Source organism: Temnothorax americanus, unplaced genomic scaffold (assembly GCF_048541705.1).
Source record: "Temnothorax americanus isolate GAGA-0224 unplaced genomic scaffold, ASM4854170v1 Scaffold19, whole genome shotgun sequence".
Lineage (NCBI taxonomy): Eukaryota > Metazoa > Arthropoda > Insecta > Hymenoptera > Formicidae > Temnothorax > Temnothorax americanus.
The window spans coordinates 385,549-411,867 of NW_027509329.1; the positions used below are offsets into that span (position 1 = coordinate 385,549).

General features: G+C 41.4%; 3 protein-coding genes and 1 long non-coding RNA gene across 4 annotated transcripts in view; 2 read left to right on the forward strand and 2 right to left on the reverse strand.

Annotated features, from left to right (window-relative positions):
- Nucleotides 1-3,411, forward strand: part of Best2 (bestrophin family protein) — a 47,696-nt gene extending 44,285 nt beyond the window's left edge. The window contains exons 9-10 of the mRNA XM_077404567.1: nt 144-405; nt 1,239-3,411. Of these exons, the coding sequence (XP_077260693.1) occupies nt 144-405; nt 1,239-2,296 (1,320 nt within the window). The 3' untranslated portion in view covers nt 2,297-3,411. The remainder of the gene's footprint in view (nt 1-143; nt 406-1,238) is intronic.
- Nucleotides 3,412-3,823: 412 nt separating this feature from the next.
- LOC143896555 (uncharacterized) lies at nt 3,824-5,938 on the reverse strand. The gene has a single exon (XM_077404499.1). It carries the CDS (start codon nt 5,936-5,938, stop codon nt 3,824-3,826), a length of 2,115 nt encoding a protein of 704 aa, XP_077260625.1.
- Nucleotides 5,939-5,955: 17 nt separating this feature from the next.
- Nucleotides 5,956-9,056, reverse strand: LOC143896556 (uncharacterized). Its single transcript, XM_077404500.1, has 2 exons — nt 8,717-9,056; nt 5,956-8,635 (listed from the first exon to the last, which is right to left on the reverse strand). The coding sequence occupies exon 2, from the start codon at nt 8,302-8,304 to the stop codon at nt 5,956-5,958; it is 2,349 nt and encodes a 782-aa protein (XP_077260626.1). The 5' UTR covers nt 8,305-8,635; nt 8,717-9,056.
- Nucleotides 9,057-11,834: 2,778 nt separating this feature from the next.
- LOC143896611 (uncharacterized) lies at nt 11,835-15,108 on the forward strand. The gene is made up of 3 exons (XR_013256707.1): nt 11,835-12,325; nt 12,831-13,161; nt 13,862-15,108. It is a non-coding gene; the product is annotated as an uncharacterized LOC143896611 (long non-coding RNA).
- The last annotated feature ends 11,211 nt before the right edge of the window (nt 15,109-26,319 follow it).

The window sequence follows — 26,319 nt, forward strand, 5'->3', positions numbered from 1 at the left end:
GCTCTTTTATACAATCATAGATTTACGATAAAATATACCCAAACAATTAATTAGGATCTCGATCTTTTTTGTCGATTCATATGAATTTGTTTTCTGCCACAATTTCGTGATGTTTTCGATACTAAATCTCGCATGTTCTTCAGGAGAGCGTGGACACTCCGTTGGTGGAACGGAAGAAGAATGGCTGGTTCCAACGACAGATCACCCGAGTGGGTTCGGTTCGTAGTTCCTCGACTACGTATAGCAGCGGTGGTGGTTTCTTCTCACGAAACCGTCACAATAGCGTATACAGCAGCCCTGAGACTGGCGGTCTTCCGCAAACAAACAATCCCAATCTCAAAATGTCGCTCTACGATCGTCTCGTCGGGCGAAAGAGCGTCCGGAGCCAGCGCATGGGTCGCCAAGGTGCGTAGAAGCTGTTACATTGATAGCTAATATGTTACTTTTAATCTGCGTATATTTGCTCCGATAAAACTTATAAAAATAACAACGCCTTACTAATTATATTTGTTTTATATTTAGAGCATGTTAAACGACAATAAATTGAATGAAGCAAAATAAATCTTCGAAAACAGTAACATCTTCGTTTCTCGTGCAAAATTATTTCAAGATGAATTGAGTATTAAAATCTTTTATCAATTTTATATTTTTATTTTTACAATACTATATAGAATGTTCTTTGTCTCATTAATATGCTTTCGGAGAAGATTCACGTTTTCAAAGATTGGGTGTTGCTAATCGAAGATTTTTTCCTCTGAGTCACGAACTCGTCTTGAAAGAAAGTCTCGAAGAATCGCAAGCTTTTCCTTTATTGTATTCCACGTATGCACGAGATTGTGCAATGTTCGATCTTGCGTGACCTCTGCAATTTCCGTGGTTATTTCTCGCATTCAACGAGAAAACTCTCTAAAGTCCTTGTATTTCTTTCTATCCTTTTTTTTCTTCATTCTCGTAAGGAGAAAGACACAGTACCGCAAAAATATCATATCCGTGTAATTATATTCTCGTCAGTGTAACTCGATGTGCTTCCTGGCGCCAAAGCAATGGTCTAAAATTCATTTTCACGCTCGCTCAACGTGGTTTTCAACCGAGAAATATTACAGTCGTTAGTTTAATCGGCATCATCATTACCTATTTTCCGCGTCCTCGGAATGATCCCGATTCCGGAACCAGTCGACCAAGCCAGCGTCGCTCTAACGGTCATCACTTTTCTAATTGTATTCTTTTTCTAACTGTAGGTACTATGACGAAGCTGAACTCGGTGCCGGTATCCCTGAAGAACAGGCCGCGCATACCAACTCCGGATGTGACGAAGGAGGTGATCGACCGTGAACAGAGGTTGGCTTTGTCCGCCACCAACGCGGCGAACATCGGCGCGGGTGTGGTGGGCGTGATACCAGCGAACGGTCATTATCCAACTGATCTGTCGGTGGTGGTGCTGTCGCCGATACAGGAAACCGAAAGCACGCCCGCTTCAGGGAAATCCGGAGCGGCGGCCTTGGCGCAAGCCGTGCTCTCGCCGACGTTGACCAGCGCCGGTCTGATGACACCGGTGACCTTAACACCGGTCACCATGGGCCATCTGACGCAATTGGGTCTGATGACGACGGCGACAACCACGACGCCACATATTAACAATCAGAGCAACAGCGTCGTCCAGGCGACGTTAACGGAGGTCACAAGCGAGGAGGAAGGTAGCGGGAGCGGTAGCAGCAGAAGCGGAAGTATTACCGGCCAGGAGGATCGCTCGACGCCGTTGATCGACAACAACAACAGTCCGATGGGTAGCAACGGTAGCTCGCCCATTTTCGACGGCTACAACGATCGCTCGCCGATCTTGATGAGACCCGAGAAACTAGGCTACGTGGTCACCGCCGCTGTGCCCGGAACTCAAGCTAATAGGACGGTAGTGACAGACGCGCGAGGTAGACGATCGGCCTCGCTGCCCGGTCCGCCACTACCACTGACCCAGGCAGGTCGAGACGACAGAAGCATGTCGTTGCCGCAATCTCCAGGATTGCAGCCGAGAGAAATTCGCATGATCTCCGTGCCGAACAGGCAGGACGGTTTTAGCGTGTCCAGTAATCAAGGTATTCGATCGAGGACCAGCAGCTTCGGTCATGATCTCTCCAGGTCCAATCAGAGGGTCCAGGATCCGTCGAGAAAAATCAGTAGCGTCTCGTGCACAAACGCGTCGCTTTCGAGCAGCTTAGGCTCGACGTCCCCAACATCGTCTACGAGCGTGTCCACCACGACGACCGTCACCGGTAGCAAGAGGGGCGAAGTTTACGTTTGATGGAGGAAATCAATATAACGCGGACTTTACTCGTTCTAATTAGTGAATACAACGTCCTGTTGACGTTTCCTGACATTCATCTTCGTCCCTTCCCTTATTGTGATGTGGCAGATTTATTCATTCCTCGTCTAGATTTTTTATCGACGAGATTACTAATGTCTGAATTTCCTTAACGATATCTCGTTTCCTTTTATAGACCTTCCAAATTGTAAAGTATAGCGCGAGGTATACCAGAAAATTATATTTTATCTTAGAATTTTTTATTTAGAACTTCTCTTTACGGCGATTCTCCTGATGAAATATGAGTTCCCAAAACGCGGGTTGCCATTTATTTCATATTTATTTATCTTTTATTCACAATCTTCAATTCTCCAATCTCTTATATTGGCTACAAGTCGACCACTCTCACATCAAACATCACCCTGAATTTTCCTTTAGGATTCATTAATTATATTATTATAACATCTTATTTGTTTCTAGAAAAAGCGCGATTACTCTTGATAAATACAAGAGATAGCGCACGCTCTTCTATTTTCTATAGTTTTATTATTTATGTTAATTTTGTTCTTTTTACGTGTCTTTTAAAATATTTTGTACTTCAGATAAAAAGATGTAACAAAGTATACCAAACGATTTATTATAAATTGATCGCATTTACTATGTTACATTTTTAGCGATCAACGAAGGGGAATAATTATAGTATGTTTCACTCTACTATATTGTAAATAGTATAATTTATACATTAAAGATTCTATATGACGATCAATCTTTTAGGAGAATATATTTAAAATATATATGTAAATTTTTTCTGCCTCTCTCTCTCTCTCTCTCTCTCTCTCTTTCTCTCTCTCGACCTAAGTAAAAAAAACGATTGATTCTCGTGAAATACGTCGAAGAAATCAAATAACTTATTGCCAATCGATTATCGATCATTTTCACTCGCAATGAAAGAAAGTTATAAGTATAATTTGAAGTGGGGAATATTGGAAAGATTTTTTTGTCGTGCAATAATGTAATACTGTAAGAAAGCCTTAATCAATTAATATTAAAATGCACACTGTTGCTACACTAGTTAATTTGTAATTTTTATTCATATAATATAATTTCATCACGAATTCTGTTTGGACGGTTGCGACGTGTGCCTTGCAGATTCGTATGTGTATGCACGCCGGTCGTCCTTCTAGTGGCAAAATCTTTAATTCTGGACCACTTATTTTTTGATAGATGATGGTGTAGGTCGAAGTACGCTCTCTTCTTATTTAAAATAATACTTTATTGCGAACTGTCACGAGGATGTGGCGCGTGCGGCCATGGTACAACGACTACTCCGAGTCTCAGTCGAATTCGCTCCGTTACAAGTCGAATAGAGGGGGAACGATGGCGCAGGGCCGTACAATATTACACGAAGTCTAGACATACCGCCCCCTTTGAACGGATATACGTTCAACATGAACTAGTCATAGGAATAAAAGAATCCACGATAGAACGACAAACAAAAAAAAAAACACAAGTGAGTTGATTCTTATGCTATAATGGGTAACGGAGATATTTTTTTAACGCATCGCTTATATACACCGTGGGCTGTTTTATGACCCGAGCCCTGCCACGGCGTGCGAATAAACGCTTCAAACAAGCTACAAACGCTTCAGTAGTCAGATCGCTCACAATCTCCAAATGAACAGCCTTGGTAACTAAACACACAAATACAGCGACGTAAATCTTGATCTTATTGCGGTTACGATACTTTTTCTCCTTAATTAAAAACGGACCGCAAAAGTCGATGCCGACGTTTTCAAAAGGTCTCGAGCTTACTAGTCTAATCTTTGGCAAATTGCCCATTTCATACTGAGGGGTCGACGGCCTCCAGCGAGAACACATCACACATTTCCGAATTACTCCCTTAACGCGATTCCTACCATTTAACAGCCAATATTTTTCTCTTATCGCATACAAGGTTGCTTGACTTCCGGCATGACAAAGCCTAACATGAGTCTCGCGAATTATCAATTCTGTAATATGATTATTAGAAGGTAACAAAATAGGATGCCTCTGACTGAACTTCAGATCCGCGTGTCTCAAACGACCCCCGACTCGAAGTACTCCATCGTCGTCTAAGAACGGGCTGAGCGACAATATATTGCTTTTCTTATCTAGCGGACGCTTCTGACTCAAACTACGTAACTCGCTCTCGAAGGCGGTGATTTGAACTAATTTTACAATACGCATTTCGGCTTTCCTCAAATCTTCAGTGCTGAGGTCTTCCGAATCGTTCCTCAAGGATCGACACCTGGAGGCAAAACGTATGCAGTACGCTATGATCCTTTTCATTCTAGCAAAAGATGAAAATCTTGAAAGTAGATCCGTATCGACAACGTGAACGTTTGACAAGACAACTATTGAGCGTTGTTCCGGAATTTCAATACTGGGTATTAAATTCGACGGCCAAGCAGCTTCATCCTTAGACAGCCAAAACGGACCATTTTTCCAAATGGGGTTGTTGACGAATTCGCAGGGAAACTGTCCTCTTGACAACGCGTCTGCGGGATTGTCCTGAGACGGCACGTGTCTCCACTTTCCGTGCTTAGTACTTTCTTGGATCTGCGAAACTCTGTTTGCAACAAAGGTTTTTAGCTTGTGTGGTGAGGTTTGGATCCAATGGAGCGTGATCGTAGAGTCCGACCAAAAGAACTCCTCGTCTAAATTAATTCTGATTGATTTGATGGTAGATTTATACAGTTTTCCAAGAAGAGCCGCCGCGCTCAATTCAAGCCGGGGCAAAGTCAATCTCTTGATAGGCGCCACCCGCGTTTTGGAACAGACCAATCGAACTATATGAATTCCTGAGGAAGTTGTAGATCTCAGGTATAGCACGGCTCCATAAGCCTTTTCGCTTGCATCACAGAAGCCATGCAACTGGATGTTGATTACATTCTCTGCTGTGATTTGGCGAGGAATGACGAAATTATTTAGAATCTCGATTTGCTCCTTGTACTGGTTCCAAGAGGTAGCAATGTCCACCGGGACAGACTCATCCCAATCCAGTTTGTTCTGCCACAGTTGCTGCAGCAAAATTTTCGCTTTTACTATGACCGGACCGACCAATCCGAGAGGGTCGAACAGAGAAGCGATTTGAGAAAGCATGGTTCTCTTTGTCGTTCGTTGATATTCAGTAAACGGTTTCACGACGTGTATTAGCTGATCGTCACGGGGATGCCAATGGATGCCGAGGGTCTTCTGAGTCTCAGACTCGCTTAAGCAAATGTGAGGATCCATGGATTTGTCCAATAGTGGTTCCAAAAGACTCGGCTCGTTCGAACACCATTTACGTAGATGAAATCCACCACAGGCCAACAATTCGATAAGCTCATCACGTAACCTTTGAGCCTCCTCGAGATTTGATGTGCCGGTAAGAGCGTCGTCCATGTAGAAATCCTCAAGAAGAACCCTGCATGCCAGCGGGAACCGCCTTCGCTCGTCCTTGGATAATTGCTGCAAAGATCGAACGACGAGAAACGAAGCCGGAATGGTACCATAGGTCGCCGTGGTTAAAACGAGGATTCTGATTGGATCGTTTGGACCTTTGCGCCATAAAATCATCTGGTACTTGACGTCCTCGGGATGAACTCTGACCTGCCTATACATTTTTTCGATGTCGGCAGTCAGACATATCGATGGGTCCGAAACCTCGTAACGATGGAGAACAAGTCTTCCTGAAGGGTCGGGCCAGCGAGAAGCACATCGTTGAGCGACACCCCACTGCTACTCTTTGATGAGGCGTTAAAAACAACCCGCAATTTTGTTGTGTGGCTGTCGCGCTTGAAGACGGGGTGATGTGGGATGAAATATCTATCTTCGGTCACGTCGGAAGCAGAGATCTCAATCATATGTCCAAGCCTTTCGTATTCGTCAAGAAAATCCGTATACTCCTCGCGCAACTGAGGATCCTGTGCTAATCTTCTTTCGAGTGAATACAATCTTTTTTTCGCTATTTGATAAGAGTCGCCCAGCTCGCGCTTTCTATGATTAAACGGGAGCCTAACCGTATATCGCCCGCTCTCATCCCTAGAGTACGTCTGAGAGAAATGCTTCTCACATGCTTCTTCATCTTTGGACAAATGTTTAACGCTCGAAACTTCCTCAAGTTCCCAGAATTTGGAGACTTGGGCTTCCAAAGAGTCTACTACTAGATTACACGCAATTCGATTCGACGCAGACTCCCGACTATGCATTGCTCCCGAAATTATCCAGCCTAGCCGTGTCTTCTGAAGTATTAAAGCAGAGTTGCTTAATTTTATCTGACCTACGCATAACAACTGGTAAAAGAGTTCGGCTCCTATCAGGGCGTCAACTTCCGACGGAGTACAGAATTCGGGATCTGCCAAGGTGACATTTCGGGGAAGATTTAAAACGTAACGATTAATCGTTTGTGCAGGAAGCGTTTCCGTGATTCGAGGTACCACCAAGAATGACAATTCCGCAGCAAAGCGTCCATCCCTTGACTGGAGGGTCGTCGTAACAGAATGCTTAATATGGGTTAAACTTTGATTGAAACCCGACACTGGAATACTAACTTTTCTCTTTGCGAGATTTAAAATATTGCATAACTTCTCCGTGACAAAGTTAGACTGAGATCCGTTATCCAATAAAACTCTACACTTGATGGGCTCTCCGCGGTTATTTAGCATACGCACAGATGCCGTAGCCAAAAGAACCTGCGAGGCGACGACCGCCTGGAGACTCGCGATTGGATTAGCGTTTGCTGCGTTAGAGCTACCAGAACCCCGATCAAATGATTCACCTTCTGAATGAAGAAGAGTGTGGTGTTTACGCTTACACTTCCTGCATGTACCTGATTTGCATTCATCAACCAAATGATTTGGTCTTAAACAATTGTAACAGAGCCCCATAGATTTCACCCTGGCAAATCTCGCATCACGATTCATTTTGAGAAATTGTTCGCATTGAAATGTGTTATGGTTCTGCTTACAGATTGCACACTCGAGTTTAGTATGCACGGTTACAAGAGCCTGTCGCGTCTTTTGATTACCTCGCATATTGTTTGATCTCGCTTGATTCTTTGCCAATTGATTCGAATACACTGAGACCTCCTGACTTACGCTTTCCAAAACGTGACAACGATTCTTTAGAAACTTCCAAAAATCGTCAATAGACGGCATATCGGTACCGTCAAGAGAGCGCTCCCATTCTTTGTGAGTATTTCGATCGAGTTTCGATGTTAACAAGTGAAACAGCAACGCGTCCCAAGATTTCGTCGGTTGACCAAGAGCATGAAGTGCTCGTGTGTGTCTTAAAGCGGCATCAACTAAAGATCGTAATTGTGTTGAAGATTCCTTAGATATTACCGGAAGGTCAAACAGCGCGCGAATGTGGCTCTGAATTATTATTCTTCTATTGTCATAACGTTCCACTATAAGAGCCCAAGCTACTTCGTAATTTTGAGAGGAAGTTTCTAGAGATTGAATTACCTGCGCGGCCTCATCTGATAACGATGATCTCAAATATTGTAATTTTTGAACAGGGGTAAGATTCGCATTGTCATGTACGATGGATTTGAAATTGTCAAAAAAACCTAACCATGCCTCGTAATTGCCACTAAAAGTGGGCAAATTAATTGTAGGAAGCTTTATATTCGCAGATACGTTCTGTACGGGCTGATTCTGGACAGTCGCTACATCATCATCAGCCGTGGGGGGCCTGACGGACGCAAGTCGACGCTGGGCACGCGCGGCCAGTTGGAAATATGATTCCTCGAAAATCGCTCTTTCGTTATCGTCCGATTGTGCGCCAGTGGCGGTCGCATTTACCAAATCAATATTAGTCTGTACTTCGTCAAAGCTATCCCATGTATTTTTAAATTTTTCTAAACGTTCTATTAATTGCTGCTTGTCCGGACATTCAGACCATTTTTCTAAGTAACTGTTAAATCTAGTTAAATGCGCTTTTATTGTAGCACGTCTTTGTATGAGTGCGCGAATCTCGTCAGCCATCGTGTCAGTAATATAAATTTATAACGAGAACGAAATATAATACGAAGGTTGTGGTTAACGCGAATATAACATTACGCCTCGAGGTGACAATATAGATACGCAAACATAAATCCGCTTTGGAATTTCGTCGATATGCTTTCGACGACGTCTACTGTGGTCTTGCCTTGTTGTATTGATGTCTCTCTCTTGCTCTCGTGAGCCGCAAGCCTATCCTCTGCGATGCCTCGTGTATACCTCGTGAATGCCTCGTGATCACGTTTGTCTCTCTCTCTCTCTCGTAAGTTGCAACGGTCGGCTCGCCCCGATTTGTATGATTAAACGAGCACTGCCGCTGTTGAATTTCAATAATTTAGTTATCTTAAATTTCATGTGATCTCACCCTCCAATAAACCTCGATAGATATCACTCGAACAGTCATGAATTTCCCGGAGAGATCCGGCTCGAAGGACCAAAAATGTTTGGACGGTTGCGACGTGTGCCTTGCAGATTCGTATGTGTATGCACGCCGGTCGTCCTTCTAGTGGCAAAATCTTTAATTCTGGACCACTTATTTTTTGATAGATGATGGTGTAGGTCGAAGTACGCTCTCTTCTTATTTAAAATAATACTTTATTGCGAACTGTCACGAGGATGTGGCGCGTGCGGCCATGGTACAACGACTACTCAGAGTCTCAGTTGAATTCGCTCCGTTACAAGTCGAATAGAGGGGGAACGATGGCGCAGGGCCGTACAATATTACACGAAGTCTAGACAAATTCGTTCGTTCGCATACGTCATGATATTGTGATACCACTTTTTTATAGATATCTAATATGATAGGATATCTGTGTAATGTTACGACAATCGTGGATTAGTAATGCGAGAGAAATCAAATCTATTAAGTAATGTAATATTCATACGCTTTGTACATAGCTAATTTTTTGTCTTTCCTTTTATCATTTTATTTCCAACACGTTCCATAATTGCCATAGATTCTATTGGTGCAAAATGTTCGTTCTTCACGTCGAATATCTGATGGCAGTATGCATTCGTGTATGTACACATATATCGGCATTTTATTTGTCATTTTTGCACATCTATCAACTGATGTTATTAAAATAGTTATCAAGTATTTTTTTAATGATTGCGTAACACCGTCTTTAATATTTCTTCCGATATTTCTCTAATATTCCATTATTTTTAATTTTATTTGACAACAATTGATAAGCTAAACTAATTAATTACATAAAATGCAAATAATAGTGACAGTATAATGGAATAATGGAATATGTATAGAAATATCTTTTTTAAGTTATATAAAATATTTTGACATTACACTATCATGCTTATTCGATGGAGAACGGCTTAAGATGAAACGTTTTTTGTACATCTCGATGATTGATGTGCAAATGTTACGCTACGGCTCAAGATGTTTCTAATAGACGTTTCTAATGTCAATTATTGCTTATTGTTGTTATAAATTAGTGCAATTGCGTCAACAACAAAAGCGTCGTAATTTTATCGAATGACGAGCCTATGTACATAATATTATAATTATTAGGTTAATATTTTTATTGAATAATAATAAATATGATCAATGCCATTGTGGGCATATATATATATATATATATATATATATATATATATATATATTGCACAAGCAACTATATATTATTGAGTATTATTATCTTATCGCGTAATACGTATAGGCATTGTTTTTTAATTTTATGACGGGAACAGTAATATTTTCGACTCTTATAATGCAGTTTTTTTTGTAATAATTTAATTGTATAAATGGAAATTTTATAGAATTGGCACATCTACCAAAAATATCAATCGTAATTATAACTAGTAGAACCTTATATATTCCTTTGTTATAAAATTAGTATTAAATATTAGTATATATTTATAGATATTTCTATAACGTTTGGTTTTTTATTATAATCAAAAGCAATATTTTAATTTTTTTTATTTTGTAAATTATATGGATTGGTGTTCTAACAATAAGAGATTAAATTGATGCATAGATCAAAATTGACAAAATTCATATGTCGCATATACAAAAGACTATTATCATATATGTGACGTTATTAAAACAAAACGTATACTATATATAATATTATAGTTTGTTATATAATAACAATCCGACAAACCAAGTTGGCTCACGGTTTTTCAATGTTATATAATAGTTATACATATATTAACTATTATAAAATAGCCAATTTATACATATATCGATCTGTGATGAACAGAGAAGAATAGGAAAAATATTGCGTGCCTAATATTAATACTTATTTATAACATTGTTAAATATGCCTCAATTATAATCATAATAGTTAGAGCAATTTCTTTGTGCAATAACTTGTTTTTAACTCCTTACGTTTGGCGACATAATGTAAGGAAAGAGAATTCGATTTTGTAGATATTTAATTTAGAATAATTGTACATATAAATATATTCCCTTCTCTCTCTTTCTCTCTCTCTCTCTCTCTCTCTCTTTTGTTACCTCTTGTAACAACAAAAACGTCTGATTATCATGAACAATCGGAATTACATAAGCGACTTGTCTAAATTTTTCGATGCCCATAATAAGTTATATAAGCAATGTTTCATATTATCTCTAATTATCTATAATCTATGTTGAAATAAATACTTTGAAAAAACTATTATATATACATAGCGAGCATTATTCAATTTTTTAATTTTTTGTACATACATATTTGCTGAAATCACTCTCAAATGATTATATATAATATTACAAATAATTTTTAATTATTAATTTTAAATTTTGTATAGATATACCTTTTAACAAGAAAATTTATAATATTAGAAGTTATATATATTCTATAGTCAGGAAAGCCGGCCATTGAAAAAGTTAATCGATTAAAAAGGAAATAGAAACAGAAATGGATAAAAATACAAACTAATATTATTAAAACATAGAGATATACTGTTAATTAGCGTTATCTACAACAGGTAACTATCTATTTAATCTCCAGACATTAAGCTTAATTGAATTTACGATAGGTCGAGCATGAAGTAATATTTGAGTACCTATATTATATAAAATCTTCAAATAATATTTTTCTCGTTCGATTAAAAAAATTTTATTAGGAAGGAAAATTATGTATGCATTATATATTAAGCACAGTTAATAATACTTCTCTGTGCAACAACTTTTTGTTTTCAATAAATATTATCTAACTTTAACTATTATTTCTTTTACACATAAGTACATTACCACTTGTCAGACATTTACTACGTTTACGCAAGCGTTACTTCTGTAGTAACTTACGATATATCACTCGTTTACGCGGAGTAAATTATCGTAAGTTACTACAAAATCCCGTTTACGCGAAGGAATTATCGTAAGTTACTACAGAAATAAAGCTCGCGTAAACGTAGTAATTGTAATTGTCCGAATTCAATGTGGAGATCATAAAATATCGAAAAAGCCTACATTTTCTTAAGACTATAACGTGTTTACTTCCACGTGTACGTACGCACAATTCATTTATTTCTATGACAAAACAAGTACCAACGGCCATTATCGCGCTAATTTACTTTCGGAGTCGCGAAGGTATATGTTGTATCTACATGCCTCCCATCGTCGAGCGGTGTAATAATAAATCATTATGCGTTTTACGGATTATCAGGTAGGCCGCGGTTGCTTGTGTGATGAGCGCGAGACGGCGCCTTATCAGCAACAGCATGCGTTTGCACTCAGCAATAGCGAGCAGTCTTCGCCTTTATGGATCCATTTCTCTCTGAGTCGCTGTCGTGTACTCCATTCTTCCTTTAGTCTTCTCCCCGTACACAATTTCTTCCTCCATTCTCCATTGCCTTCTAAATGATCTAACTGCCACCATACGCGACTATACGCGAACACACGTCGAATTGTGTTTGTCCGCAAGGAGCAGCTTCGCACGAAGAATAGTCGACGAACTGGATTCGAGATCCGGTTGGCCCTCACCGGTGCTCCGAGCAACATTGTACAGGATTTTAATGAAGATTGACTGTTTTGATAAAGATAACGATGCAGGTAATAACAACGTCGGGTATACAGGTGCGGCGCCGGAGATGCATCGATACGGATCGGTATCGCGTGCAAACGTATAACGAATGCGGTCATACCGTGTCATAATGACTGAATGCACCTAATGAAATCCCACAACTGTAAGATCGAGCGGTAATGTTTAGCTAAGAGTAATAACATTTACGAGTGGCAGCAAGAAGTCAAGGTTATCAAGGTGTGCGGCGTGACGGAAATGAAGATATAGAACGTGAAAAACGATCTGCTTTTGACAACAATATAAATTTACTAAATCACGATTGTTAACAAAGAATACATTTACTCTGTGAAACATGGAAACTATATAAATCAATCATGAATAATTTATAAACTCTAAATATATATATCGCTCCAATATCTTTTATTAATATATGTGCATAAATTTATAGAAAATTACTAATTTTGTTTACAAGATCGCTAAAATTTGCAATAAATAGCATGACATTTAGAAGATTAATCATTAATCTCGTTCCAGTCTTTTTCGACATAAAAAATCGTTCGATGAGGCAATCGTCGGAAGACTCGCCAATTTAGAAGTGATGGTCCCGGTATATACCAGATTCGTGTCGCCGTGCGTGGGACGACGGCCGGCAGTCATTGGTTCCACAACTTAACGATTATCAGCGTGCTGCTTCGGCAAGCTCAAGAATGTCGCGAAACGCTTCACTTCACGAACGTGTGGGTGTAACGTAGAAAGCAGACTTAGCGCGAGCTTAAAGCTTGCGCAACTCGCCTTTCTCTCGCGAATAAACGAACGTAAGCCGGCGAGCATGTCGATGACGGTTCCTCATCAACGACGCGTCAAGGTAAGCAAAACGACGACACAGCTATTAGGCAATAAAGATAATCTTATCATTATGACGTAGACATTTATATACTCCGGCGGGATATACAGCCGGAAGTTTTACGGCGCGCGCCACGCCGCCACGATATGCACGCGTGACTTAATCTCGTGATGGCAGAAGTTAGGAGCCGCCGGGTTCTCACGCGGATACTCCCTACAGCTATTGCCGAGTTTACGCAAGCTCGTGCGATTGCCGTCGAATAAATCATTTCCCTTCGACATAAGCGGCCGATAATCCGACGTTTCCTACGAGATTATACCGGTGCGCGGTTTCAATTACAATGCCGGAGAGTCCGCTTTCGCGGGGATTCGCGCGCGAGAAACGATCGTTGCCGAGACAAGCCGGCTTTCCGAATTCGATGATGATGGCGCAAAGATCATCGTATTGGCGGAGGTCACCGTATAACGAAGAACTTTAGTGCCGCCGGAGTGATCCCGGCGATTCTCGAAGCCGCGGTTAAAGACGATGGAATCGACTCATGGCCGGTTTTTTTTTCTTTTTCTTTCAGTAATGTCGATAGCGACGCGGCTACGGTTTAGGGGCTGTTCTGATGCGGTCTCGTGGTCGGTGACGGTGGGCGTGGGAATAGTAGAAACTGCGAGCGCACGCTTCCACGTACCCCACCCTGTACCCTCATCCGTGAACGGTTGATTTATTTCAGGTCGGTCGAGGAGCGTGATCCAGAAGATCGCCGTGCGATCGCTCGTGGCACGATCGACGCCCACGACAGATCGCGCGCACGCCGGCGCTGATTCTCGCCGCAGACGCGGTTCCAATTTCCTGCGCCCGTCGACCATATCCGCCGCATCGCGATATATCTGGAATGGAATGTCTCGCGCGCGAGCGCACGCCATACGTGCGCAATGATGTGCCGTATATGCGCGAAGAATGAGAGAAGAAATGGTACATCGCGATATGGAGGAAACGGACGGGGCGAAAAGTGTATCAACAAAGATCTATCGCCTTCGCGCCTATCGCTGCTGACCACGGATACTCTCTTTCGCCATATTTACTTGCTTTGAAGGATTGACTGGCCTATGATCTAGCGCCCACACTTAGATCGCTTAGATCAGCGGCTAACAAGACCGTGGTGTTTCCGGCTATCGACTTTTGAGCTCAGCCCCGACCTCCCACGTGCACTGCTTGATCAGCGCGGTGCGCGAACGATTGCTTTTATTTGTCGCCGCGCGGCCGCTATGCGAATGTAATGCGAATATATACTGATCAACGGGCGGCGGTGCGATTGAAGTTTTATAGTCGTCGAAGCGAATGTGAAAGGGTCGAGCCTGAGATTCCGGGGACTATTCTCGTGTGACGAAATGACGGTAGAAGTAATCGGTCGCCGCCTGGCGGACAGGTAGCCGGAATAAATCCGTATCGTAACAGCTAACAATAAACGCGTTTGAGCGTTTAAGCCGCATTATGATAACCCATAAACTATCCCGGTGCCCAATCCGTCCCGTATTTCAAGGGGTACCAAAACGTGACGAGACAAAACGTACATTCGCACGACACCGTCTACAAACGACGCGTTCTTTCGAATTTGGTGATTATAGTGAGAATTCAAACCGGTTTCTTCTGTGTGTTTAGCTTATACATCCGGTTATTTAATCACATCTCTTTCTGTTTATTGGACTGGTCGATTGTCTTCAGTTAAACAAGAAAGAAAATTCCTGAAAGTTTTTTTAATACATCGGTATTTTTAGTTAATATTTAATATTACATATGTACAATAACTTTAAAAATCTGAAAGCCAATTAATAATAAAAATTATGTTCTTGTATTTTAAAGTTATCAATATTATTCCGCATATTAATTTGCATATTTTAGCGTAAAATGTAATAATCTAATAATAAATGCCTTATCTCATATATATAACCAGGCGATTAAAATATAGTTTTATAAAAACAAAAGAAAGAAATAATTCAATTTAAAGAAAAACATTTTATAAATTAAGATGTACAACTAAGATATAAGGATAAATAGTTTTTTTTATATATTAGCTTTTTTTATAATGGTAATTTTTTAGAATACTGGCAGCGTAATACCACGCGCTGATAGGTACGCATAGATACTTTACGAATGCACGTCATCGTAAGTTTGCGAGGAGCACCTACAATCTTACAGATCCGGCATGCCAGCTCGTATATAGTCGCGCCGGTCGCGACGTGTTCGCTTGATTCACGACACCCCGGAAGTGAAATGACTACGATACGAAACACGTCGTGACACTAGACAGTCGTCGTCGCCGTGGCCCCTATAAAGATTCATAAATCACTGCCAACAAAGCGATTGTTCACCCGTATTCGAATATTATATCCTTCCCCCGCGATCTTTGTGCGAGGAGCGCTCGAGGATTACGGAGACCGTCGCATCTCATTCCTTTATTAGTGACACGTCCACTCCCTTTCGTTATTCCGTCTCCCTATTCAATCCCCGCTGCATGCATTACGAGAACGCAATTCACCGCGTTCGATCCTGCCCTTCGAGAAACCTGATAGAGCACGACGTGTCCGATTCGGGGACCGTTGTTGCGACCACGTGCGGCGCAAATCTTACATTACCTTACCTTACCTCGGAGCAGCGCATCAACATTGTGGCGAAAGACGCGTTATGTCATGCCACTTTTAAATCACAGTGATAGAAACACACATCTCCCTCCCCCCCGCGTTATTTCCGCCAGCAAAATGTACAACCATTGCTCCGACAGCGAACATTCGCGCACAATGATACACGGAGCGAAGACGTTGGAAGCGAATTTCTCGTACGCGTACATTCGAGCGGCATACAAGTACCTATCTCATTGCGCGAAAGTAAGGTGTTATTTCACTCACTCAAAAATTGCACGATAGAAACGCTTTGCATTCGACTTTCAGGAGGAATCCCGAGTGGGATCGTGTATACGTAAGTCAAACAGGAACGTGCGAATAAGTGGTAGCTAATCTAAGCTGCTTAATGAGTCACTTTTTTATCACTTTCGCTAAAAGAAAATTATAATGACTTGCAAGGAACCACTTCACTCTTCGCGTATGAGTCATTATGCGATGCGATTCGCATAAATGTGGAAATCCACCGTGGCAATAGCGAACAGCAGGGTCGAGAAATAGAGCAGAAGCATATTTATATATTGTAAATAAATCCAATAATTACTTAACAAATCCAATAAACTGGCTGACGAAATAAATTCACCTTACATTATACGTATATAATTGAGGTGCGTCGAGCTTTTCTCTTTACAGAATTCGTCAAAAGCAACGCTAGATGACCACGCAGAAAATGCCGAGTAAACAGGGCGGAGTCTTTCGTACTCCAACGCGTCACCTGCAGATACGCGTGCAAGAGGTATCGCGGATGTTATCATTTCAGACGCAGCCACCGCGACGGAACGACAGCGGAGCCGATCTCTTCGCGATTTGCGCGCACTCTTTCCTCTCATGCTCCGTCCGGCCCGTCGACTGAATTAATTGTCCTAGGCGCTATGCGATTGAGGCTCCTTATTCGTACGCACGTGCGTCGGAATACCCGTGCGCTGATTTCGAACGATCCTGCAGCGACGTATAATCAGCCAATCGACACGCATCGTGGCGTACGAATGAAATTGGATGTAGGAGGGTGCGATGTATCTCACGGCAAGCTTACGAACGGTTCGTCGTTCCTTCCAAGGACTAGGTCGCCCAAGGTTAAATCTTACATAAATGCGGCGATGCGAAAAATGTTAAACTCGGTGCGAAGATATTGTTGGATTTCTATTATTAAATCCTCGGCTCAAAATCCACAATTTAAAATTTAATTGCATGAAAAGAAATACATTTACAATGCTACATAGTGTGTTATGACACTTTTCTACTTTAATTTGCTACGATTATTTAAAAAAAAATGTATTTATACTAAGATTGTTGGATAATTAATTTGCTAACGCTCATTTGTGAAACCTTAAATAAAATTGAACAAATGGCAATTATATAATTTGTAGAATATTGGAAATGACATTTTTTTCGTCTATTTTTATCTCGCGTCTTAGTTCAATGGCTTTGCCGATTCGCTTACACGAAATTGCCACGACCATCGAGGATATGTATAAGCATACCGGAATAAGAGACTGTACACGTCTACGGGGTGTCCTCGTGTGGAATGTATCCTGCTCTCGTGGCACCTGGTACCGCCGTAAGAGAAACAGGTTTTACAGATCCTTTTAAGCTTTTTACCAGCTACATCTATATTTTCCGCATTAGGCCCGATGCAATCTGATAAATGACTTTAGGCATGATATTCAGAGACCCCGAGATGCCGCTACGTCGCCGCATTGCCACGGAACTTAGATAACCGATGCCGGTTCTCTATGGGATTTGTCCTATCCTACGTGCGTAGAGCATTTTCCCCTTCGAATATACGAGACGTATACACATCCTACGATTTACAGAATATCAATAATACCCTATATTCTATATTAATGATACAAGCGGTATAATAATAACATTGAACCAACACTCGTTCTTGAGATACGCTCGGAAAAAAATTATATTGAGAGAGATAGAAAGAGAGAGAGAGAATCATTTAATGTACATTTATAAATATGCATGTTATGTCACGATGCTGATTATAATCGAAACTCTCGCGAGACACCGTGTACATTGCTCTCCCCTGCCGCCCCCACTATTTCAGCTCGAAGCAATGTCGGGGGTGGTTGCACCGGCAACGGCCGGTTCCCCGGCGTTGTGCATTACGTTTATTAAACCAACCTTACCTTTATGTTGTACACACACAAATACATTATACGCGTACACACAAGTATGCACACGCATGTATGTACATGCAAGGGAGAAACCGCATGGAACCTTTGGCGATTACCTATACCAATACCGCGCGTCGTAAACGACAGCTTTTACATACGCAGACAAAGCAAAGGCCTGTTGCAACGCACACTCACATCCATCTTTTTAATGCGCGTTCGCATATTATATCACGTGTCTTTGCTTATATATTATAATCGTCGATATAAATGACTGATGTTATCAGCTGGTCGTTTGCTTCTGCGAGTGCGCGTATTAAAAAAAAAGTAAAAGAAATGAAGAAATAAAAAAGCCCACATTTGCACATAAGTAATCTGCTGCGCTGTACCTTGTACGTAACATTTTCAACCTGTTGGATTACGCGCTAAAGCATCATTGATTTGTCGCATGCAATATTTGCAATTTAATATTGTTGTAATTATGTATATTATTTATATTTTTTCTAGATTTCTAATTGACTATTTTAATTCAATCGCAATTTTATATACACTATCTTTCAAGACAATTTAAGTTTTTGCTTCTCAATCATTAATCGATTCTATATCGGCACAGCCATTTCTCTCTTTCAGGTTACTCTCAGCTTAGAGTAAAATTGAGCTGAGAATTCAGCTTCTGTTAAATGGTATCTATATTTATATAATAAAAATTTTTTTAATATAATGCTACACTTTTTTTAAATAATTGTTGTAACTTGTAACTGTTATTTCTTTCTGCATACAACATTGTTTTTGCTTCCTCTTTTTTTCTCTTTCCCACCCACCCTTCCTTCTCTTTTTTTCTTAAAGTATAGAACAATTGTAATTTCCGAATAATTCAACAAATGCGAAAGATAATGTTAAGAAATATGAATAAACCAGAGTACTGATTAAATGTCTAATTAACATAACACCCAGTATCCGTGGTGCCGAATCATCCATCATAATCTTTAAAAAAGAACGGTAAAGGAAAATGAAAACATCATCTAAATAGTGAAAGAGCCAATCGTGAATATAGGCACGTGCGACCGGACGACGACATCGTCATCCGAGGATTATTGCAGCATCAATGGCGAAGACTACGCTGACGGACATTTATTTCGAAATCACATTCCCTTGAAATGACGCGCGAAGAGGCTCCTCGTTGTACCATTTAATGGCTCTTCGAAGTTATTTACCTGCACTTAAGCACGCGGTTGCCTCTCATGTGTCATTTAATGTGTTTTGTATAGCACTGCAGATGGTTGATCCAAATTAAAAATCACTTAGGTGGTTTTATCTATCAATGTATTGAAAGTTGTTCGAATGTAATAACTCCAGGCGTTCGTTATTTTTATGAAACTGCTAAAATGAAAGTAATACTGAACAAGAGATACTTTTATGCAACTGCCTCAAAAGATTTTGCTACTAAAATAATTTTTTGTTTCAAAAAAAAAAAAATAACCATTGTTGTATGATTATTTCATCTAAATGTAATCAGTTTTTTTGTTTGTTGTAAAAAGTAAAGCCTCGTGTAAAATAGACAGTCGCTCATGTCTCTATCAAATAAAGCGAAAGCGTGCCAAAATTCCAGACACATAGCGGAACTAATAACAACACGAGCCACATAATGATTCTCGCCGCGGTTAATACGGCGGAGTAATTTGTCACGCGCTATTGATTGTTAATTATGCGCGCGGCCTGACGCAATATGCGAATGGCAGTCGCACGATAGAGTCGTCGCGATAGCGGAAAGATCGGCGAGAGGATCATGGCGTGTAAATCAAAAACAAATGGATCGCCTTATTGAATAATCCCATTTCACGCCTGGCTGAGCGTCAAAAATACGACTGATTATGGCACTTGTTAGTATTTTATCACAGCGACTCCTGTTTTCTCCAAAGTATCGTGTCTCGTGGACAACTAATATTAACGGAAAGTGGTTGTGCGTGTCGTTTAACTTGTCTGTGGACATAATGAAGAACAAATTTGCTCTAAAGAATATTCGTCGATACATACGCGCTTATCTAGCACTATCTAGCACACACTCTCTTCAGCGAGAAATTTATCATACGACAATAAATTATGAACTATACGGAAAGAGAGACGACAACACGCCGCGCGGTATAAAAGCTTTCAATTTTTTCGCGACACGCCACACCTCATATACCGCCGGTCTTATCGATAAACACGGTGAAAATAAATAGGTTCGCAAACGAGAACTCGCGAGGAGCGATCTGCCGGCGCTTAACGCGGTAAACGCACCTCTAATTTACTACGCGTCCCCTCGGTATCCTTAGCGCGTTTTATACGTATTATATATCATCGCGATTTATTTCCCAGGTCGCAAAGAGAGAGAAGCGATCGCGACTATCGCTTTTCTTCGAGAAGGCGTGGTATATACAACGGGCTTAGACGATTGGAGAAATTTGTCACACCCACACGACATAATGTCGAGAGAGGATACAAATTATCCGCGCTTCTACACATCCATTCGAATTAGACCTCCTGACCTACATACTCCTTACCATGCAGGCACGTATTTTCGCATGGATGGAAGAGAGACGCGAGACGAGACCGCGAGAACGATAGGAGAGAACGCTTCTCTCGCAAATGTGACTTGAGAGATGGCGATCGTGAGCGCCTGGTCACGATACACCGGCAGCGTAAACGCGGTAGCTCCTTCATCTCTTTCGTCCGTCCGTCCTGTTTGTCTTTTTTTCTGCTCATCGACACTTTCACGCCGATGATTCGTCCGATGGAAGTCGGCTTGGAAAGCGCACGCAATCACCCGACTAATGCGTGCCACGTAGATTAAACTTCCCAACAGTCGGAAAGTGGCATTTGTAGGGCCGCAATTAGCCGGTCCATCATGCCTCCCGTGTGTACGCTTACGTATCTAATAAATCTAAAAATCTAAAAATCTATCCGTAATCATAATTAGATTACGAGTTTTTACACCTGCGTTTCTTCGCGAGATGCTGCGCGTAATAGCTGTAGCACCATGTTGGTCATATTATACTTGACATTACGCGTGCAAATTGCGGCTAATCTTGGATGTCGTGTCCTTTTACCGCTTCTTATTAAAATAAAAATAAAAATAAATACGAAGGTCATCGTGAAACTTTCAAATACCCTCGAATCGATCTTTTATACGAGTGAAAGGAACGGAGATAATGAATTGTAACTGTTCTGGGATCACAAGGCGTCAGTAGGAGGAAGCTCTGCATCGTCATCGTGCCCACTATTGACCGATACATATATTTTCTCGCGGCCGTTTCTCGTGGCGAGAAACGCGAACGTAAAAATTCGAGCAAGACTGGCGATGATCATCGATTTAAGTGCCCCGTCGGTGTGTACACCCGGGAGTGATTCTCGATGACAGCCGTTTTCATCCGATGGATATCTGGATGGATACAGTGGATGCACATACTGCTTTAATCAAACGGTTAATGAACCGCCGGCTCGCTCGCCCATTGTCAGGCCATGCACCACGAAGTGATCGATACGCGCTCTCCACGACTCCGCATAATTACGCCCGGTGATTCAATGGAGCAGAGCTAGAGCTGATGGCTCTCCGCTTTTATACGGACGATTCACTCTCGGACAAAAGCACCGCGCGACCCTTTTTAACCCGGGTCTTCTCCTAAGAAAGCGCGCGATGCACTTGGCCTTACCTCCTCCTCGCGTCCACATCGTTTTTTAACAAAAAGTAAACGGAATCCGCTATTATAATGCTCGCGGAAATAATGACGTGCGGGGTGACGACATAATCATTGTGACGTTGAAGCGAGTAGATAACAAAATATTATAGATAATCATTAGATATCTCATATAACTTTGACGATACTGGAGATTTTATCAGACAGTTCTGTATTCTCATTTCATATATGTTTGATAATTTATTCGAATATAGATTTATTTTACTTATCCACACACACATGCAGTGTAGATTAATAATAAATCTTTATACTAATTATATTATCCCATATTCTTTTAACTAATTTTTTAACTATAACTAACCGAATTCAATTTAATAACTGTGAGTTTGATAAAATGTGTATGTTTTCTTTATATAAAGAAAAAATATAAATACTTTGTCGTAAAAATTTATAATTTGATATATTTATCGTTGATTGCATTGCGAGATTATAGATCCATATATGACTAGGTAACACACACTTACCCTGCATTATTACTCTCGCCATTATACTATTAGTATATAGTTATTCCGGGAGAGAGATAACCGCAATTGGAATTTTGAGATACCGAGTTCGGTAATAACAGCGCGCTCTTACTTAATAGCACAGTACGATGCCGTTTAACAAATGATCGTTTCTTTCTACGACGATGCTACTTTGCGCGAAAAGGGGACCACTATGCACGACCCATCCCACGTCGTAGCCCTGATGCTAAGGCCCCCGATTGCTATTTAGTTGATATTATCATCAAATAGGTAATTTCACCTGGCGAACCTTATATAGCCGAAGCTGAGCATCGCTCCGCGATCGCGCCGCTTCTATATACATATGCAATCACGATGATAATTTTTCGCGGCGATATCCGATATCGCTTCGCCTGTGCCGGGGTAGCCGCGCGCGCTGCTCGATGAAAATAATACCGGATAACGATGTTTTCTTTCAATTTGTTCGTGTCCGATAGGCAACCGATCGCGGTGGAGTCCGGCCCGTAATTGCATCCCCGGGGAGTGTACACTTCGGAACGAACGAAGCCGAGGCCCGGTAAGACGCAGGCATCGAGAAATTCGTATAGGCCCCATTATCCTCGTTCACGAGCACTACGCATTAAGTATCGTGCGCACAATCGCGAGCACGACCTTGCTCGCGACCATGACCCTATCCCCGTGCACGCGGGATCCATCCGTGTGCAGCCCGAGTAGTTCGCCACACTCGCTGGCCCTGAGATCGACTTGCAATGTGCTTGCAGTCTTGGGGGCTGTCGGCCGTTACTCATCCGTTTTCACCGTCGAGCACGTATACGCTCTCTTTCCCTTTAGTCGCCGCTTCTTGCTGCTCGCGCGCGTCGACATTAGTAAGCAACGCGCGACGAGGACTCTGCCCATGTCCTTAAAGACATATATCTTTATTTATATAAAATTCATCAAAGAAAGGCGAAGACATTTTAATACGCGTTATGTAATATATACAACATCTGAAATGTTTTATTTGAAGATTAAAAAAACATTTGTAAGTAAATCTACCGAAGTAAACGTTTACTAATATACGTACAGTTTTCAATTTTCGATTAACGATTCAAAAATAATGCATTAAATTCAAGAAAAAATAACTTAATACGTTTATCGTAATGAAACATATAGTTAACGTATAAAATACTAGAAAGTACTCCATTGTTTAATAATTTATTTTCCATATGTTCGGATTCTATATGTTCCAATTTATTCTGCTCTATGCGGAAATGCAATTTCGGCTTTACGGATGATTAACCAGACTAGATGATTACCATTTCCAAGATTACTCCCGTGTTCAGACAGTTTCAATCATTTTCAATGCGCAATAGTGCGCATGCTGAGATAATGACAACAAACATAGATGAAAATGGAAACTGACTGTCATAAACCTGATGTTGATCGAAGACGTCAACTCAAAATTAATTACTAGAAATCGATAATTAGTCCATCAAATAAAAAAATGATCGTTCTATATATGTTATATTTTCTCTACTCTCTCTCTCTATTCGCTCTAAATATGTATATTATCATTTGGTAACGATCGCAAAGAGTATAAGCTCTTATTAATCGTGAATGACAGTAAAATATTTTTATTTGCATGTTATGTTGCGTAAAAGTGCCACAACGCGGAGGAACCGTTTCAGCTACTAGCAGCTTTCTATAACTTACGATTCGATACTGTTTGCCACTGCATTGTTGCCATTATGTTATTACCTAGGGGGCTAGTAATTACGCAGGTGCATCTCGCTGGATCACACATCGAAAAGGAAAACGCGGGCGAGTGCGAGAGCGAAGAGATACGAGCCGACATAGCTCATCCGCCCAACGAATTATCGTTTCCGGCCCCTCGGTTGATATTATCATGATGCAAATTGTATATAAACCAGCCGTAAGTCTTCCACGTCATAATACAAAAGCGCAAAAATCAGATAAAACGTATAATGATTGATGCTGCGCACTCCCGTTCCTCCCAGAACGATCGGTTACAATAAATAACAATAATAAATAGGCTCGATCCTTTCGAAATCAATGAATAATCGAGGCAATTAATAAAGAATCGTTTCCTACGATTGTCCGTAAGGAGGGCAAATCGCACATTTTTCAATAATTATAATTAAATTTCCTGGATATACAAATAGGGGCCTAAAAATCCAAATATTATAAATATCTAACGAAACTAAAGGAGACATCTAGAGTTTTTTAAAGATTAGATCTCGACACTACCGTGATATCTTTTAGATACTCTTGAGGATACAACTGAAAGAAGTCGAAAGAGTTGTAGCTTCAAGTCAGGGAAGTCTAGGACGTGTCGGGGCGGTAGTCGAGAGACCCCAAGCTCGTTACCTGCGTTGTTGTTATTGTCGAGCCGACGTGATCATCGGGTACGTGGAGAATATATAGGAACTCGCGGTGGTGTCTGGCGACTCTACGGCGACGGGTAGAGGACCGGAGAACAAGAAAGCCAATCCGAGGCGACTTGAACCCGAGATCGGTTAGGAGAGCCGGAGAGGAGAGAGAATACCGAGCAGTTTCTCTCGGCGCGCCGCACGGGCCCTACGTGCTTTTATTACGTGGCCGTGACTCGATGTCTCGAACGAGCTCACAGCCATTACGTTTCTTCTCCCCCTCCCCCTCCCCCATCCACCTCCTCCCCATTGCTTTTTTTCATAATACTTCTCGGCTTAACGACGTCTCTCCAAATACGTAAGATGCAATTACTAACGAAGTGTACATTTCGGCGCGGCCGAGACACGACCGATGCTGATTGTCCGTGCCGTTTGTTACGTCGTTGTTATTAACACGCTTTAAGCACGGACGTGAGTGTATCCGCGGCAAATGGATATGGCGCGAATTAAGACCTGCGGGAAGACAAGTCGTGCTATTAATTTTCCGTTCTCTAATCGCGCGACTCGATCCTCTGGCGAATATTCTTAATCGCGCGGTGTGTTTCTCTATCGCCGCCATTATATCGACAGGGTACTCGTAACCTCATTGTTATCACGAGAAGTGGGATCGAAACGTAGGAGGAGGAAGAAGAAAAAGAAGAAAAGAAGAAAAGGAAGAAGAAGAAGGCGAGCTCGGCTCGGGAGGTGCCCGCGAACGAACGTTCGAGAGGAAGAAGAAGAGGGTAGCGTCTCTTCACAGGTGTCGCTTCAGAGCGCTACCACTGGAGGCCACATTTGCTCCTGGTACCGCGTACGCGAACGGTAAACCGGCGCTTCGACGCCGGTACTCGACTTCGGCCGGCCAGTTGCGTCACTTCGAACATCCTTGAGAGCAGGATGCTCGGTTTGATTATACGGTGGTAATCGACGGGGGTATATTACAGTGCCGCGTATAAATTTCACATGAGAGAAACGACTACAAAGACTATGAAGAATCGGCGCGGTATTCCCGCTCTTGAGCGGCAAGTGATGGACCGGTTGTTCGACTGGACTGGCTAGAGGCACCGGTTTTAGGAAAGTGCGCGAGCTTCCTCCCTTATATATTGAAAATACACAGTGAACCATTTCGTATCACCGTATGTTGTGATATGAAATTGTGAACGTTGACTTCGCGTATCGCCATGACAATCTGTTTCTAAATAGTCGCATTAAACAATCTATGTCGAGATTATGACAAAATAGTGACAAACAGCTACGATGCATTTAACGTAAACTTTGAGTGCATTAAAAACAAAATATTGAATGAGAATAATTATAAAAAGACACAATTTGCAAAAACGTTATTTTCAAATAAAATTTTGCATTTAGTTCGACGATTCTTTGAACGAAGCGGTAAAGACTCTTCTGTAACGCAAAAATAGTTTAAACAGACTGAACAATGCTCGATCGGTTTCGATTAATTATAAAAAATTGATCTCGATCTATGGTTTATCGAAATAAGAAACGAGGACGCGTCGCATTTAAGGTAGCATCGGTCAATCGTCGTCTGGTCGAAGTTAACCAATCGGACCAGCGAGGACCAGTTCGACACACACGTTCGCGAGGAAACTTGGAGCGTGCATGCGCGCGTACGACGATGGCCGTTATGTAATCGACGCCGGCGTTGATCGCGCTCATAAACAATGTAAGGACCGGTTGTTCAACGGATAATCATTTTCCGTATTTATGATAATGGCTTGAGCGTGCGGGTAGCGTTTTCCCACCGGACACGACATTCCCGA